Source organism: Ahaetulla prasina, chromosome 1 (genome assembly GCF_028640845.1).
Source record: "Ahaetulla prasina isolate Xishuangbanna chromosome 1, ASM2864084v1, whole genome shotgun sequence".
In the NCBI taxonomy this organism is placed as follows: domain Eukaryota; kingdom Metazoa; phylum Chordata; class Lepidosauria; order Squamata; family Colubridae; genus Ahaetulla; species Ahaetulla prasina.
The window spans coordinates 4,644,796-4,659,802 of NC_080539.1; the positions used below are offsets into that span (position 1 = coordinate 4,644,796).

The 15,007-nt window shown below is 42.9% G+C and overlaps 1 protein-coding gene across 1 annotated transcript in view; it reads right to left on the reverse strand.

The window, feature by feature from the left end:
* Positions 1–8,189: 8,189 nt before the first annotated feature.
* LHFPL7 (LHFPL tetraspan subfamily member 7) overlaps positions 8,190–15,007 on the reverse strand; it is a 108,843-nt gene continuing 102,025 nt past the window's right edge. The window contains exon 3 of the mRNA XM_058164049.1: positions 8,190–9,622. Coding sequence (XP_058020032.1) covers positions 9,396–9,622 — 227 coding nt within the window. The 3' untranslated portion in view covers positions 8,190–9,395. The remainder of the gene's footprint in view (positions 9,623–15,007) is intronic.

Here is a 15,007-nt window from a genome sequence, read left to right on the forward strand (position 1 = left end):
TGTGTATGTGTCTTGCCATTGGAATTCCAGAACCGGATCATAAGTACAGGTAGTCCTTGACTTACAACAGTCCATTCAGTGACTGTTCACAGTTACATGGCATTGAAAAAAAGTGACTTATGACCATTTTTCACACTTAACGACCATTGCAGCATCCCCAGAGTCACGTGATCAAAGTTAAGCCACTTGGCAACTGACTCATATTTATGACGGTTGCAGTGTCCTGGGGTCATGTGATCCACTTTTGTGACCTTCTGACAAGCCAAGTCAATGGGCAAGCCAGATTCACACAACAACCGTGTTGCTCACTTTACAACTGCAGTGGTTCACTTAACAACAGTGGATAGAAAGCTTGTAAAACTTGGCACAACTCATTTAACAACTGTCTCGCTTAGTAACATAAAATTTTGGGCTCAAATTATGGTCATAATTTGAGGACTACCTGTAACTCTGGAGATGTCCATCGTACAAATGGTCACTAAGCAACCAGTCATTAAGTGAGGACTACCTGTGAAGGGAATGCAGTAAATGTCTTGTGCAAGGTTCATGTTCTTCTTTTTTTTAAGTTACAAAAAAAAAATTGCTTTTTTCCACAAATGTGAAAGGGCTTTCCATTAAATAACACAGATAGTCCTCGACTTACAACAGTTCGCTTAGTGACCATTAAAGTTACAATGGCAGTGAAAAAAATGACTTGTACGACCATTTTTCATACTTATGACCGTTGCAGCATCCCCATGGTCACGTGTTTTACATTCGGATGCCTGACAACTGCCCCATATTTATGACGGTTGCAGAGTCATGTGACCATCTTTTGTGACCTTCTGGCAAGCAAAGTCAATGGGGAAGCCAGATTCCCTGATCAACGTGTTAGTAACTTAACCACTTTGGCAAGTAAGGTTGTAAAACAGAGCAAAACTCACTTAACAAATTTCTCACTTAGCAATATAGATTCTGGGCTCAATTGTGGCCCTAAGTCAAGGACTACTACCTGTGCTAATCATATGGTGAAAGTTAAACCACTAAAATAAAGGACAAAAGTGAGGTTTTGGGGAATAAATAAATCTAAAGGACAGCTTTTCTGAACTAAAGGACTATCCTTCATAATAAAGGACATATGGTCACTGCAATTAACAGTCCAAATGAAGTTATAAAATCACATACCACATATTGCAATTTTACTACTGGAAACAGCTGGCAATTATCAAGAAAACCCAAGGGTTGTTAAGAGAGTTACTGGAATAATATATAGGTTATCACAGCAGCATTTCATACTTTCCTCCTTTGGCGTGGTCTTTTGTAAAATAAAATTGCTAGCTTGCTCTTTCCTATCACTTCTACCAAGAATTCAATTTAATATAAAGGGGCTGCCTTATTTAGATTCTGTGTGCGTGTGGCTGCTTAGTTCAAAGCGATCGTAACAAAAAGGACTCCCGCTGTTCTCTCCAATGAATTAAGCACTGCCCAAATCAATAATAATTCAATATGATTAGCCATTCTCTTTCATCTTGCAGAAATTGAATAGGAGATTTTGCTCGGATAACAGAAAAACGACAGCCAGTTTTGCTGACAATTAGTTGCTTTATTATCATACCGTCTTGGCCTATCAGAAAAGTCAGGTTTTAAGCCACGGGAAATAGCCGTTCAACAAACACAGGGGGGTGGTTAATATTTTAAAAACAGGAGGCACCGTGACAAAAATACAGAAACCACAGTCATGGAAAATACAGCTTTTTGTTACACGTAAAATTATTTACATCTTTTTTTATATTTATATATATTTATATCTTTAGACCAGGGGTCCCCAACCTTGCCAACTTTAAGCTTTGCTGGCTGGGGTATTCTGGGAGTTGAAGTCCTCCAGGCTTAGAGTTGCCAGGGATGGAGACCCCTGCTTTAGACGACTTGAACCTGAACCAGTAATTTTTGCTTTTTTTAAAAAAAAAAAAAAAGGAAAAAAATGATATTATGCACATTCGAAATGGTAAGATTTCTTAAAATTCCTCAGTATGAGCAATTTTATACGATCCAGTTTACGTGCAACTTTTACCGCAAACTTACATTTCCTTCAACCAAAGATCCGAGTTCCATCAGGATCGGATGGGCTTAGATATCAGGGAAGCATTTGTGTTAGTCACAACCCCGGGGCAGGTAGTCCTTGACCTATAACAGTTCGTTTAGGGACCATAGTTACCACAGCCCTGAAAAAAGTGACTTATGGCCATTTTTTCACACTTGGAACTGTTGTGGCTTCCTCATGGCCACACAATCGAAATCTGGATGCTTGGCAACGGATTCATCCTTATGACGGTTGGGGGATCCCAGTTTACGACCTTCGGACAAGCAAAGTAAATGGGGAAACCAGATTCACTTAACAAACATGAATAGAATAGAGTAGAATAGGAGTAGGAATAGGAATAGGAATAGGAATAGGAATAGGATAGAATTAGAATTAGAATTAGAATTAGAATTAGAATTAGAATTAGAATTGAATAGGCTAGGCTAGGCTAGGCTAGGCTAGAATAAGAATAGGAATAGGAATAGGAATAGGAATGGAATGGAATAGATTTCGGATAGGATAGGATAGGATAGGATAGGATAGGATAGGATAGGGCAGGGCAGGGCAGAATTAGAATTAAATGGAATAGATTTTGAATAGGAGAGGAGACTAAGAGTAAGAGTAAGTAAGAGTAGAGTAGAGTAGAGTTGAAGGGACCTTGGAGGTCTTCTAGTCCAGCCCCCTGCTCAAGCAGCAGACCGTAGACCATTTTAGGGAAATGACTGTCCAATCTTTAACTGAATAACTGCAATGGTTCAATTAACAACTGTCTCAAGAAAGGTCATCAAACAGGGCCAAACTCATTTAACCAAGGTCTTGTTTAAACGTTGGGCTCAACTGTGGTCGTAAGTCAAAGACTACCTGTTGTTGCACCCACGCCACTTGAGAATTACGAAAAGGGATCCATTGAGGTATGAGCAGGCGCAACTCTGCGCATGGCTTTGAACATCTGGAGACAGGAAGCCTGCTCGACAGCTGGGCTTCCTGACCCAACTGTATATATTTTTTTTTAAAACATCGAGGCTGTTTTGGTGACAATCACAAGAAAAAGGTCTGGATGCAAAGGTTACCTTTCTCCATTCTTTTAGAAAAAGAGGATTTTTACACCCAAAATACACATTTTTTGAAAAAACAAACCAACCCCACAAGTACACAACTGATTTCATGCATTTTTTTTTACAAGGGAGGGGAAAAAATGTCCATTTTTTTAATCTACCCACGCAGGAAAGACCTGCAGAATCCACTTCGAAGTGACCGTTCCTGATGTTTCGACTGGTTTTAAACAAACTGTACCTGCTTCTTTTTTCGTTGCTTAAAAAAAGGATTTTCAAAAGAACGTTAAAAAAAATACAAAATGGAAGCATCGATCTACATTTCCCGATATAAATTTCCAGAGGTGCGAGAGACGGAAGCACTTTCGACGTCAGGATTGCATCCAGAGTTCTAGAAACTGTCATAAATACGAAAAAGGGGGTCGCGGCCACAGCATCTTTATGGGAATTCTTTAAAACTTTCGGAGCGTTCCGAAGAAAACTTTCATTACACGGCACCAAAATCCACTCACCAAACTTGATTTTTTTCCGATTTCCGGAAGAAAAAGAGAATGAAAAAAAACGGACGTATCTCATGCATACGGACAAATCACTTTTCTAGTGAAACACTGAAGTGAACAATTGTAAACATTACAGAAACTGTTGTTTTTTTTTGTTTTGTTTTTAGAAACGTGACACGTAGAGAGGAATACAAAGACATTTTTAACAACACTGTACAGTTTCACTGGCTGATGAAGCTTTCGACTAAATGTTCGCTACTGATGTAATACGTGATTAGCTTTAAAAAGGCACAGGTTGGTTAAGAAAGAAAGCATTCTGCAATTAATTCCTTTATTTCACCTTTTCCGACCTTCCTCAGTTCCTCGTCATCCTCATCATTTTGCTTTTCCAATATTCCTTGCCTTCTAAAAGAGCCGTTTCCCAAAAAAATGCTCCAGTCATTTATAATTCTGGCCAACATCTGTCATTTATATCAAATTTAGAAGCTACGCTACCCTGGGCATCGAGCTTTAAAAACCCAAAAGTGCTTACATACAGGTAGACCTCAACTTGCAACGATTTGTTTAGTGACCGTCCAAAGTTAAAAACGGGGTTGGAAAAAAGCGACCGTTTGTCACCCTTAACGACCGCTGCAGAATCTCCATGGTCACGTGATCAAAATTCAGCTGCTTGGCAGCTGACTCACAGTTATGACGGTTGAGGGGTCACACTGCACGCGATCCCCCTTTCTCGACCTTCAGACAAGCCAAGTCAATGGTTAAGCCAGATTCACCAAACGGCCGTGTTACTCGCTTATCAACCGCCGTGATTCACTTAACAACTGGGGCAAGAAAGGTTGTAAAATGGGTCGAAATGCACCTAATAACTGTCCCGCTTAGCAACAAAAAATGTTGGGCTGAATTGACGTTGTAAATCGAGGACTACCTGTATTCCAGTGAATCAGGGAGGTGTCTATTTAAATCCACTTCTGAATGTTTATCTCTTTTCTCTGGGCTTAAAAAGAAAAATTGTTCCTTTTTGCCTAGGAACTGTCCCTGAATAACTCCATCAAGCTCACCTTAATTCTTCCCTACAAGTTGTGTATATTTGTGCAATTTAGCACACACTGTGAAGCTAACCAGTTTAAGGATACATGTTTGCTGCCATAAATTGAGTTAATTCAATCAAAACCAAGATTGGTGCATTTTGCAGTGATAAAGACCAAATCTTGGCTACCCCCCCCCAACCCGTACACACACACACACACGAAATGCAATCCTATTTTTACCTGAATTACATGATGCAGCAGAGGCTGAACAGACATGCTGTGTTGTGACACCAATAATTGTGCTGGCGCTGTGACCAAGCGCATCAGTACAATTCTCTAACAAAGCTTTGCCCTGGTCTCTGCATTTTAGACTGACATGCTTGTGATCTCCAAACGGCTTCTGGCAATTTCTGCATGTATTTTTAACGGCTTTAGTCCTGAAAATTGCATATGCTAAGATACATAGTCTTAATAACAGACTGGCATACTCTTCCAATATGTGGAAGGCTAAGAGCGAGTCCAGGTTTTCTTTAGTCTAAATAAATAAAAGTGAATAATTATTGCTTAAAGAAAGCCGTAAAAGATTGCATTGTTTTGTTTTTACGGGCTCCGTTTCCAGTTATTTAGCAGATAAATGAAGTTTCTTCTCTAAGGTGAAATAAAATTAAGTATATTCTGACCTTTTTTAAATTACTGCAGGTTCTAGTCCCACCAGGCCCAAGGTTGACTCAGCTTTCCATCCTTTATAAGGTAGGTAAAATGAGGACCCAGATTGTTGGGGGCAATAAGTTGACTTTGTATATAAATATACAAATAGGATGAAGACTATTGCTAACATAGTGTAAGCTGCCCTGAGTCTTCGGAGAAGGGCGGGATATAAATGCAAATTTAAAAAAACACAACTTGATGTCCTCTTCAAATGCCTTGGATTAAATGGCATTTTTTTCCACTGAAATATGACCTAGTGTTACAGTTGTTATGCCCATTCAATGGTGCAGCAAACACAGAATTTTTTTATTTATTCCAGTCTTCAGTCTGAGTCCCTCCAGATACAGTATGTTTGGACTACGATTCCCAGAACTCTCAGCTAGCTGTCTTACTAACATGCCGATTAGAGAATTCTGGGAACTGTAGATCCAATTCATCCAAGTGGCTTTAGGTTGGGGAAAACATAACAGGTTTAAACAATTAAATGGAATGGCCGTGTACATCATCTACACCCATGTGACCACAATTTATGATATTTTTGCAGAAAATTAATGTTTACTTCTGGTTTTGTTGAGACTCTAGAAAGAGTGCAGAGAAGAGCAACAAAGATGATTAGGGGATGAGGTTAAAACGTATGAAAAATGGTTGCAGGAATTGGATATGTCTATAATGAAAGCGTTCTAAAAAGCAGAGACATCACCCTGCCAACAAAAGTGCGCATAGTCAAGGCCATAGTTTTCTCAGTTGCAATGTATGGCTGTGAAGGTTGGACCATAAGGAAGGCTGAGCGTCAAAGAATGGAGGCCTTTGAACTCTGGTGCTGGAGAAGACTCCTGCGAGTCCCTTGGACTGCAAGGCCATCCAACCGGTCAGTCCTAGAGGAGATCAACCCTGACTGCTCTTTAGAAGGCCAGATCCTGAAGAGGAAACTCAGATACTTTGGCCACCTAATGAGAAGGAAGGACTCCCTGGAGAAGAGCCGAATGCTGGGAAAGACTGAGGGCAAAAGAAGAAGGGGACGACAGAGAACGAGGTGGCTGGATGGAGTCACTGAAGCAGTCGGCGGGAGCTTCAATGGACTCCAGAGGACGGTAGAGGACAGGAAGGCCTGGAGGAACATTGTCCATGGAGTCGCGATGGGTTGGACACGACTTCGCGACTAACAACAAGTTTAATGGAAAGAACTAGGGGAGACATGATAGCATTTTCCCATATTTGAGGGGCTGCCACAAAGAAGAAGGGGGTAAACCTTTTCTCCAAAGCACCTGAAGGCAGAACGAGAAGCAAAAGATGGAAATTAATCAAGGAGACAAACAACCTGGAACTAAGGAGAAATTTCAGGACGGTGAGAACAGTTAACCAGTGGAACAGAATGCCACCAGACGTTGTGGGTGCTCCATCTACTTAGAATAGAATAGAATGTTTTATTGGCCAAGTGTGATTGGACACACAAGGAATTTGTCTTGGTGCATATACTCTCAGTGTACATACGCAGTGTACATACTTGAGGTTTTTAAAAAGAGATTGGACAGCTATTTGTCTGACATGGTATAGGATCTCCTGCTTAAGCTGAGGGTTGGACTAGAAGACCTCCAAGATCCCTTCCAACTCAAGCAGGGTTGCATAGATAGACTGGAGAGTGTCAGCAAGGGTCTCCTGCTCAAGCAAGGGGTTGGACTAGATGACCTCCAAGGTCCCTTCCAGCTCTGTTATTCTGTAGGTAGGCTGCTACATGAATGTTACTCCAATTATTATTTCCAGCTAAAAGATCTGCCTATTGGTTGCCGCTCTGATGCTAAATCCAATTCAATATCTTGCTATTTGCATTTAAAACTCGTAACAATTCAAGACCAGAGCATCTTAAAAAGGCCCTCTTCAGCTTCCCCAGTGGGCTCTCCAGGGGTTTACCCCAAGTATCCCAATTTGTGAAATAATCTCTTTTTCCCCTGTCCGGTTCCTGACACAACTCTTAAACCACTTTTCATTTTAACCTTCCTTAGTCTTTAACAGTGCATCGTATTTACCTTGGGTAAATATTTTTATTTTGTGGCTGTCACTTCCTCTAAATTCCTTTGAGGTTTTTTTAAAAGAAGAGGCCTCTAAATACCGTCAAAAGTGTGAAATCCAGACCCACATTCAGTATCCCCGACTGAGGAAAGATTCTTTCAAGTAGTGGTTTCACACACACACACACACACCACCAATCTTGGCAACTTGAAAACGAGGGGACTTCAACTCCCAGAATTCCCCAGATAGCCTGCTTTACGATGAGTGGACTTCTGGGAATAGTGCACCCAGCTTAACAGTTTCCAAGTTTGAAAAACACTAAATGAAACCTTGCTGCGAATCTTGCTCGCTTCTCTTAAAACCTCTAAACAAAAGCCACAGGTTTCTCAATCGACATAGCCGTAAAAACTTTTAACATTAAAATTTAACAAATTACTTTGGACTATTGGAAAAGAATGTTCTTTTCAGTACTGGCACAACTGATTTAACAAAGGAAAAAATGGGGGTGCATCTGGGGAAGAGAAGGGGGGAGAGAGGGAGGAAGAGAGGGAGAGAGAGAGAGGAAGGGAGGGAGAAAGAGAGAGAGAGGGAAGGAGGGAGGGAGGAAGAGAAGTGTCTATAGAGATTCTCAATCATCCAGGTCATGGTTGTCCCAAAGGTGCTTTTTCAAGAGGCAACTGGACTTTCTGGTTTTTTTCTCTGAAGACGTTTTGCTTCTCATCCAAGAAGCTTCTTCAGCTCTGACTGGATGATGGTGGGGAACGGAAGGATTTCATTCAGCCAAACCCCACCATCCAGGTCAGAGCTGAAGAAGCTTCTGGGATGAGAAGCGAAACGTCTTCAGAGAAAAACAAGAAAATCCAGTTGCCTCTTGAAAAAAAACAAAAAACACCTTTGGGAAGACAGAGAGAAAGAGACAGAGAAAGAAAGAGAGAGAAAAGGAGAAAGAAAAAGTAAGAAAGAAAGAGAGGAAGTAAGACAGAAAGACAGAGAAAGAGAAAGAAAGAAAGAAAGAGAAAGAAAGAGAGAGAGAGAAAGAGAGAGAAAAGGAGAAAGAGAAAGAGAGAAAGAAAGAAAGAAAGAAAGAAAGAAAGAAAGAAAGAAAGAAAGAAAGAAAGAAAGGAAGTAAGAGAGAGACAGAGAGAAAGACAGAGAAAGAGAGAACGAGAGAAAGAGAAAGAAAAAGAGAGAGAAAGAGAGCGAGACAATCCTTTATTTGCCACTGAGTAGGCCCTTAAATCCATACGTATCCCACATTGGATATTGGATTCACACAACCAACAAGGGTAAAACTGTGCAGTGTCAGGTGTAGTTTAACAGTCTGCAGGGATCCAGCCTTTGTCTTATCCTGTTGTCTGAACAAAGCCATCATAGCAATTCCCAAAAAAAATAGTTCCTTGGCTTAATCCTTGCAAAAATACGTTGAGCCAGCAAGGATGCTGTTATTTATCCGGGCAACAGTAATTTGCAAAAATAAAAAATAAAAATGTGGCTCTCGGTTTTAAAACAAGCTGGTTCAATTAAAAAAAAACCAAACATGTTCAGATATTCAACCGTTAAAAGATATAAAAAACCCAATTCGGAAGCCTTTAAAAAAAGGGAAAAAAAGAAGAAGATTTGAGTTGGCAAAGAAACAGGGAGGTAGATATTTTGAAGATAAAACCGGATTTCGTTCTTTTCGGAAGCGTTCGGCATTCAACGCGAAAAAAGTTTGAGGCAACTGAATCCAAAACTGGGCGATCTTATTGCAGAATCCGAGAGCTGATCGCCGATGTATTTTTGGGTTTACTTGGAGCGACTTAAAAATACTGGCTAGGCGGCTCAGTGGCTAAGACGCTGAGCTTGTCGATCAGAAAGGTTGGCAGCTCGAATCCCTTGCACAGGTCTCCTGCGTGAGCAGGGGGTTGGACTAGATGACCTCCGAGGTCCCTTCCAACTCTGTCGCTGTTACTCCTTCTTCTTCTTCTTCTTCTTGTTTTTTGACTCAAAGCTCCAAGGAAGCGCTCGGAAATTTCCGACCAGAACATTGGATTGCGAAATATTACAAAATGGTAGGAATCGGAGTGGGATAAGGATGGTCTTTCGGTGCATATTTTGCAAAAAAGGGCAAGAAGACAGAAAGCATCACCCCGACGATGGCCAACATGTAACCCCAGCCCAGCTGGCAACTCCCGGCGTAATAAATGCTCGAATCCTCGCAATGCGTCCTGACGGCCAAAGAGCCGAATCCGAACGGATACACCAGGAGGCCGAACCCCATGATGAATACTGGGAAGAGAAGGAGAAAGAGGAGAAAGAATTAACATCTCAAAGCGTAACATACGTGGGGAAATTCATGCGTTTGTATTTTTAACAGATTAACACATTAACAGAGACCAGAATTAACAGAATAATAACAGATTAACAGAGTTGGAAGGGACCTTGGAGGTCATCCAGTCCAACCCCGCCTCCCTCACCCAAGCAGGAGACCCTGCACCATTTCTGACAGATGGCAGCCCAGTCTCTTCTTCAAAGCCTCCGGTGATGGAGCTCCCACAATTTCTGAATAACAGAATAATGACAGAATAACAGAGTTGGAAGGGACTTTGGAGGTCATCCAGTCCAACCCCCCCTCCCCCACCCAAGCAGCATTTCTGCACCATTTCTGACAGATGGCAGCCCAGTCTCTTGAAAGCCTCCAGGGATGAAGCTCCCACAACTTCCGAAGGCAACATCTGTTCCATGGGTTGATTGTTCTCACTGTCAGGAAATTCCTCCTTATTTCCAGGTTGAATCTCTCCTTGTTCAATTTCCATCCATTGTTCCTTGTCTGGCCTTCAGGGGCTTTGGAAAACAGCTTGACCCCCTCCTCTCTGGGGCAGCCCCTGCTTGAGCCCCCTCCCCAGCAGGACGGAAGGGTGAGGAATGAGAATTTCTGGGAGGAATTTCCAGTTTTTGAGTATTTGGGTGGGTTGGTTGTTGTTTTTTTTGGTCTGGTGACAAAGTACTTTCACAATTTTGAGTTGCGATTCTCATGGGTTCCTGTCTCACAGGGTGGGAAATGTCATTGGTCACATTGAGCTGGAGGGCTTTGGTGTGGCCAGAAGAGGATTGAGGGTCAGCGTCTCTTTTAATAGCATCGCTCCAGGCTCTGGCAGAGGGAGACGGCTCTCCGAAGATTGAAAATTCTCCTTTCTTGCAGATTTTAAGGTCAGGACCTTCTCCGAATTCCAGGCACGCCAGTTGCTTGTGTTGCTTGCCATTTGGTTGGCTCAGCGGTGGAGCCAGGCATTGTCGGAGGACGATGGGAAGTTTCAATAAAAAGGGATTTTCTTTCGCAGCTCAGGGTTGAACTGTGGGGACCTCGGTGCGCTTCGAGCTTCGGGGTGGTTTGCTAGCAGACATTTCATGACCCAACTAGGGAACACCATCAATGCTGGAAGTGAGTGGGGTTGGTGGAGAGAACGACAATTGTGGGGTGCTGGGTGCTCTCTGAGTTGTGTGTTTTTTTTTTACTGCAAATGTTTCATGACGCAACTAGGTATCATCATCAGTGCTAGAAGGGGGAGGAGGAGGAGGAGGAGGAGGAGGAGGAGGAGGAGGAGGAGGAGGAGGAGGAGGAGGAGAAGGAAGGGGAGGAGAAGAATTGGAGGAATTATTGTAGGGTCATTGGTACTCTCCGAGCTTGGTTGTTTTCTTGCAGACGTTTCATGACCCAACTAGGGAACATCATCAATGCTGGGAATGGGTTAGAAAAGAGTGGGGATTGTGAAGAAGGAGCAGGAGGAGGAGGAAGAAGAAAAATTGGAGAAAAAGGGAAGAGGAGGAGGAGGAAGAAGAAGAAAGAGGAGGAGGAGGAGGAAGAAGAGGAAGAGGAAGAGGAGGAGGAGGAGGAGGAGGAGGAGGAGGAGGAGGAGGAGGAGGAGAAGAAGAAGAAGAAGAAGAAGAAGAAGAAGAAGAAGAAGAAGAAGAAGAAGAAGAAGAAGAAGAAGAAGAAGAAGAAGAAGAAGAAGAAGAAGAAGAAGAATTGTAGGGTCCTTGGTGCTCTCTGAGCTTGGGGGAGTTATGTTTGCTTAGGATAAACTTGGTTTTGTTGCATTTCCACAGCACGGGAAGCCTGTTTTATGTCTTGGACAAGAGTTGGACATATGTTTCCTGTGTAGGAAAAAAGTGGCCCTTCCTTCTTTCCTCCCTCTTTCCTTCTTTCCTTCCTTCCTTCCTTTTTCCTTTCCCTTCGTTCCTCCTTTTCTCCTATCTTCCTTCCTTCCCTTTTTTCCTTCCTTCCCACTGCCTCCTTCCTTCCTTCCTTCCTTTTTACTTTCCTTTGCCTTCCTTCCTCTTTTTTCTTATATCTTCCTTCCTTCCTTTTTTCCTTCCTTCCCACCTGCCTCCTTCCTTCCTTCCTTCCTTTTTACTTTCCTTTGCCTTCCTTCCTCTTTTTTCTTATATCTTCCTTCCTTCCCCTTCCTTCCTCCTATCCCTTCCTTTTTCCTTTTCCTTCCTCTCTCCTCTGTTCCTTTTACTTTCCTTTGGATTCCTTCTTTTTTTTCTTATATTTTCCTTCCTTCCTTCCTTCCTTCTTTCCTTTCCTTCCTCCCTTTCACTTTCCTTTGCATTCCTTTCTTTTTTTTCTTATATCTTCCTTCCTTCCCCTTCCTTTCTCCTTCTTTCTCCTATCCCTTCCTTTTTCCTTCCTTCCTTTTTTCCTTTCCCTCCCCCCTTCCTTTTTACTTTCCTTTGCATTCCTTCCTTTTTTTTCTTATATCACCCTTCCTCCCTTCCTCCCTCCCTCCCTTCCTATTTCCCTTTGCCTCCCTTCCTCCTTTTTTCTTATACCTTCCTTCCTTTTTTCCTTTCCTCCCTTCCTTGTCACGCATCTCACATATGGACCTCTGGGCTACTGGACTGCACAGTTGTGACTGTCAGTTTGACTTTTTTTTCTATTGTCTTAATATCTCTGGAGTGGATTTAACTCCCAGAATTCCCCAGCCAGCATGCTTTAAGATACAAAATTATCATCTATTATGGTAGGAATCCTGTTGTTATTATTATGAGGCAGGTCAGCATATCACCAAATTGATATTATAGCAGAAACTATTTAATTTCTACTCCCAGAATTCCCCAGCCAGCATGCTGTGAGATAGATGGAGGAGCTGAAATCGACTCCACCCTAAATGTGCCAAGATTGAGAAAGGCAGATGTGCACATTCGGCCTCTAAACCAGAGACTCTTGTTAGAAAGAAATCTTCCTTTGTCATTTTGCAGTTCCAGAGTTTAACGTGAAAATGCCCCGTTTTACTTACAGCCCCAAATGACCAAGCTTTCCTGCTAGGTGAAGGAGAAGCGGAATCTGTCTGTGTTATATTTCCTCCAAATATTATATTTCCTCCACTTACTTAAGAAAGAACGAAAAAGTCATAAATTATTTCTAAATCACAGAGATTATGGACTTTGGGATTCCACTGACATCTAGAAAACTCCGGAGTAAATTAAAGGAACAAAGATCCTTTTAAAATGTGCAGTTAGCTTTCCTTCCTTCCTTCCTTCCTTCCTTCCTTCCTTCCTTCCTTCCTTCCTTCCTTCCTTCTCATCTTCCTTCCTTCCTTCCTTTCCTCCCTCCCTTCCTCCTTTCCTTCCTTCTCACCTTCCTTCCTTCCCTCTCTCCTCTGTTCCTTTTACTTTCCTTTGGATTCCTTCTTTTTCTTATATTTTCCTTCCTTCCTTCCTTCCTTCTTTCCTTTCCTTCCCTCCCCTTTCAATTTCCTTTGCGTTCCTTCCTTTTTTTTCTTATATCTTCCTTCCTTCCCCTTCCTTTCTCCTTCTTTCTCCTTTCCCTTCCTTTTTCCTTCCTTCCTTTTTTCCTTTCCCTCCCCCCCTCCTTTTTACTTTCCTTTGCATTCCTTCCTTTTTTTTCTTATATCACCCTTCCTCCCTTCCTCCCTCCCTCCCTTCCTATTTCCCTTTGCCTCCCTTCCTCCTTTTTCTTATACCTTCCTTCCTTTTTCCTTCCTCCTTCCTTGTCACGCATCTCACATATGGACCTCTGGGCTACTGGACTGCACAGTTGTGACTGTCAGTTTGACTTTTTTTTCTATTGTCTTAATATCTCTGGAGTGGATTTAACTCCCAGAATTCCCCAGCCAGCATGCTTTAAGATACAAAATTATCATCTATTATGGTAGGAATCCTGTTGTTATTATTATGAGGCAGGTCAGCATATCACCAAATTGATATTATAGCAGAAACTATTTAATTTCTACTCCCAGAATTCCCCAGCCAGCATGCTGTGAGATAGATGGAGGAGCTGAAATCGACTCCACCCTAAATGTGCCAAGATTGAGAAAGGCAGATGTGCACATTCGGCCTCTAAACCAGAGACTCTTGTTAGAAAGAAATCTTCCTTTGTCATTTTGCAGTTCCAGAGTTTAACGTGAAAATGCCCCGTTTTACTTACAGCCCCAAATGACCAAGCTTTCCTGCTAGGTGAAGGAGAAGCGGAATCTGTCTGTATTATATTTCCTCCAAATATTATATTTCCTCCACTTACTTAAGAAAGAACGAAAAAGTCATAAATTATTTCTAAATCACAGAGATTATGGACTTTGGGATTCCACTGACATCTAGAAAACTCCAGAGTAAATTAAAGGAACAAAGATCCTTTTAAAATGTGCAGTTAGCTTTCCTTCCTTCCTTCCTTCCTTCCTTCCTTCCTTCCTTCCTTCCTTCCTTCCTTCCTTCCCATCTTCCTTCCCTCCCTCCCTTCCTCCTTTCCTTCCTTCTCACCTTCCTTCCTTCCCTCTCTCCCTTCCTCCCTTCCCTCCCACCTTCCTTCCTTCCTTCCTTCCTTCTTTCTCTACCACCTTCCTTCCTTCCTTCCTCCTCCTCCTCCTCCTCCTCCTCCTCCTCCTCCCTTCTTCTCTCCCTTCCTCCTTCCTTCCTCTCAGCTTCCTGCCTTCCTTCCTCCTCCTCCCTTCCCTCCCACCTTCCTTCCTTCCTTCTTTCTCTACCACCTTCCTTCCTCCCTTCCTTCCATCCCACCTTCCTTCCTTCCTTCCTTCTTTCTCTACCACCTTCCTTCCTTCCTTCCTTCCCTCCCTCCCTTCCTCCCTCCCTGCCTTCCTTCCTCCCTCCCTTCCTTCCTTCCCTCCCTCCCTTCCTTCCCTTCCTTCCTCCCTTCCTTCCTTCCCTCCTTCCTTCCTTCCTTCCTTCCTTCCTTCCTTCCCTTCCTCCTCCTCCTTCCTTCTTCCTCCTTCCTTCCTTCCTTCCTTCCTTCCTTCCTTCCTTCCTTCCTTCCTTCCTTCCTCCCTCCCTCCTTCCCTCCCTCCCTTTTCATTTTCTCATCTTCTCATCAGAAATGCCCTTCTGCCATTTTCTATAGCCGTGATGGTGAACCTACGGCACGCATGTCCTAAGTGGCACGCGAAGCCATGTCGCCCGGCACGCCTGGCCTTGCCTGATTGTCTTCCGGGTTTCTGGCGCACATGAGCATGTGATGATCAGCTGTCCTTTGCGCCTGCGGCAGTGCCGAGAACCAGTGTGCGCATGCGCGCCAGCCAGCTGATTGTCAGGGGCGCATGCACGCCAGAACCCAGAAGTTTGGCTTTTCCGGAGCGCGATCAATTTGTGCGCGGGGCAGTGCCGGAAACCAGTTCAGGTTTTCTGGAGCACAATCGC